Genomic DNA, 3,262 nt, shown 5'->3' with positions numbered 1-3,262 from the left:
TTTTATCTTCTTTTTAATATCAGCTGCCACTTTTGAATATTCTTTTTGTATCTGGTCGTAGTTCTCTCTCGTTTTTGCTGATAGTCCTCTTTTCTTTAATTCTCTTCTCTCTTTAATTTTATTCCAAGTGTCTTGGCTCATCCATTCTCTTTTCTTGCTTGATTTATACCCGAGTACTTGCTTGCTAGTTTCCAAGAATGCGTCCTTGCAATGCTGCCAAACATCTTGTATTCCTTTGTTGTCATAGTCTATGGATGCCTCTTTCTCCCTCAACATGTCTATAAATCTCTCTTTGAACTTCTCTTTGTTTAATTTTTGTATATCAAAAATCTTCGTCACTCTAGGTTTATATTTCTTCTTCATGACTTGTAGCTCAGCTCTAATTTTTGCAACTACTAAGTAGTGATCTGTTTCAATATCAGCACCCCTTTTATTACGTGTATCAAGTAGGTTATTACACCAAGCTTCACTTATGCATATGTGATCAATTTGGTTTTGGACTTTCTTATCGGGAGATACCCAAGTTATTTTATGACAGTTTTTATGTTTAAATAGTGTTCCTCCAATCTTGAGCTGATGCAGTCCACAGAGCTCCACCATCATTTCACCATTCTCATTTTTTTCTCCTATACCATTTTTGCCCATTATATCTTCTAGTCCATTGTTGTCTGTACCAACTTTAGCATTGAAGTCACCCATCAGCAGGACGATATCTTCTTTAGGAATAGATCCCATTGTGCGATTCAGTGTGCTATAAAAGACCTCTTTATCTTCAATATCGGCAACATTTGTAGGGGCATAACACTGTACAACTGTAAAATTGTTATTTTTCATATTTATCCTCGCTGTGATAATTCTATCATTAACTGGTTCCCAAGATATCAGTGAGTCTCGAACTTTGTTATTCAGAATTATTGCAACTCCATTCATATGTTCCCCAGTTGTCTCGTCTTGGCCTGAATATATTATCTTGTATCTGTCCACTGAAATTTCACCCACACCTTTCCATCTTGCCTCGCTTATTCCCATTATTTCCACCCCATAGTTTTCCATCTCATGTAGAGCTTGCCTGAGTTTTCCAGCCTGGTACAGGGTTCTTACGTTCCACGTTGCTACTAGAATTACCTTATGCTTCCTGTGTTTTAGCTTTGTTTCGGTTTCATTGATTTGCTGGTTTAAGGTGAGGAGGTAATCACTCTTCTGCACCCGAGAGTCTTCCTGACCTGTATCTATTAAGTTTTCTTCCGTATGTGTGTCTTCAGTTTTTCTTGTTACTTTTCCTTTTCTATACCTTTTACGTAGCCGGGTCGTTATCATATCGAATCCATCTGGGAGTTCTCTTAGTTTTTTGAAACGAGTTTGTGGTTCTTTTTGTCCCATTCCATAATCTGTCCATTTATTTCAGCCTTTTGGTATCTCACTTTGGCTGCAGCGCCCTTTTTCCGTTCTTCTCGGGCTATATCCCTGATTTTCTTTTGTATTGCCATCTCCTCTCTAGTCAGCTCCGATTCAATGTACATGTCTTTTCCTTTCAGTACCTTTTTTGTTTTTAGTATTTGGATTTTACTTTCCCAGTCTGTGAGTTCTACTACATATTTTTTGACCCCAATTCTGTAGGCCTTGTTCACGCCAGCTTTTACATTTAGTTCTTCATTTAGTATGCAAGCAACAGCCTCTTTTAATTGCTTACTTTCTTTCGTGTTTATTTCTATTCCAGTGACTATTATGTTATTGCGGATCCTAGTCTTCTCCATCATTTCAATTTTATCTTCGGTTTCTGCTAATTTTTTATTCATTTCATTTTTTTCTCTGGTCCATTCTCTTTCCACTTTACAAATCTTCCCATTTAAATCTTCTACCTTTTTCCTATTTTGTCTCGCTTCCGTTTTCAAAATATTTATATCATCTTTTATTTCCTGGATGTCCTCTTTAATCTCCCTTTTGAATTTGGTCATCTCCTCCTTAAAGTCTTGACTCAGTTGTTGAATCATCGTTTTGATTTCTTCCATCTTCGTGTTCTGTTGTTGTCTGTTTATCTCTGTTTTAGTCGGCGTACGATCTATTACTTTACTCCTTTGGAATACTCGTTCTTCGTTTGTTGGCGAGTCGTGTTCCGGCTTGTCTCTTTTATTTCCTTTCTTCTTCCTTTCTTCTTCCGTAACGTCCATGTGTGATAATACAGTATTTTGGGTTGTCTATCTACGTGGCGCGAGATAGCAGCACAGCGAATCGACTTCTCGGACTTTGCACTATCAGCTAACCTTAATAATATTTCGACAAATGTTGATTTATATCTGTCACTCTATATAGGCACCAAAATTTCTGTATTTTATACCTAACTTCCTTCCTGGATTGTCTCCAGTCTTTTTTTGGATTGATATTCACTTATTTTCTGTTTAATCGTGCAATTTCGATATTCACTTCTTATCATAACACAGGCCAGGGCCGGACCTAAATACGGAGATAAAATTTTGTGTTGGAAAGACAAGTCCTACAATGCCAAATCTGAATTGGCTGCACTGCAAACTGTTGTTTCATTCCATTTTATTATTTATTAGCTGACCCGACAGACGTTGTCTTGTCCAATCCAAATTTCAGTAAATTAGTTTGTGATGATGATTTATTTTCTTCCATTAAATTTGAAATAACAATGAATCTCAAGGTGTTTTATTTACATTTCGATTGCAAGATCGATGTTCAAGTGAACAATCCGATAGCGAAATAAATTGGTATAGAAATAAAATAATTACATTTGTTGGACAGATCGCGAAACAACAGAAAAGTAAAAACGAATGTATTTTAATTTAGGCTGGAATGCGTTTTTCCAGATTTTTCTCCAAATTTTCCAAAAACATTTTTTCAATTGAGTTATTTCCATCCCTGGAACAAACCGAACAAAAAAAAAATCAATTAAATATGTCGTCAGTTATGATCGAGAGTGCATACAAAAATTATAATTTTTGAAGTTTGCCCTAATTTTCCGACTTTCCTTTGTAATTCTCCCGATTTTTTTTTAACAAAAGGAACATTAAATTTTAAAAAATTAAAAATATTGAGCTAAGAATTTGTTTTAGTATTTTTTTGTAGGTACATAATATACCTACAATTTGATCGTATTATAGGACATTTTTCTGACTTTGAAGGTCCGACTAATAAAACTATAATATTCACCAAATACAGGGTGCAGCATTGTGTAGTTGTATTTTCCCAAAGTATTACGATTAAATCTGCATTTACTCCCTGCATATGAGGGAATGAATTT

General features: G+C 35.3%; 1 protein-coding gene across 1 annotated transcript; it reads right to left on the bottom strand.

Annotated features, from left to right (window-relative positions):
• Positions 1-1,340: 1,340 nt before the first annotated feature.
• LOC138137031 (uncharacterized protein PF3D7_1120000-like) lies at positions 1,341-2,168 on the bottom strand. The gene has a single exon (XM_069056330.1). It carries the CDS (start codon positions 2,166-2,168, stop codon positions 1,341-1,343), a length of 828 nt encoding a protein of 275 aa, XP_068912431.1.
• Positions 2,169-3,262: the final 1,094 nt, after the last annotated feature.

Source organism: Tenebrio molitor, chromosome 8 (assembly GCF_963966145.1).
Source record: "Tenebrio molitor chromosome 8, icTenMoli1.1, whole genome shotgun sequence".
In the NCBI taxonomy this organism is placed as follows: domain Eukaryota; kingdom Metazoa; phylum Arthropoda; class Insecta; order Coleoptera; family Tenebrionidae; genus Tenebrio; species Tenebrio molitor.
The sequence above is the reverse complement of the archived record's forward strand: the minus strand, read 5'-3'. Positions and strand labels throughout refer to the sequence as shown.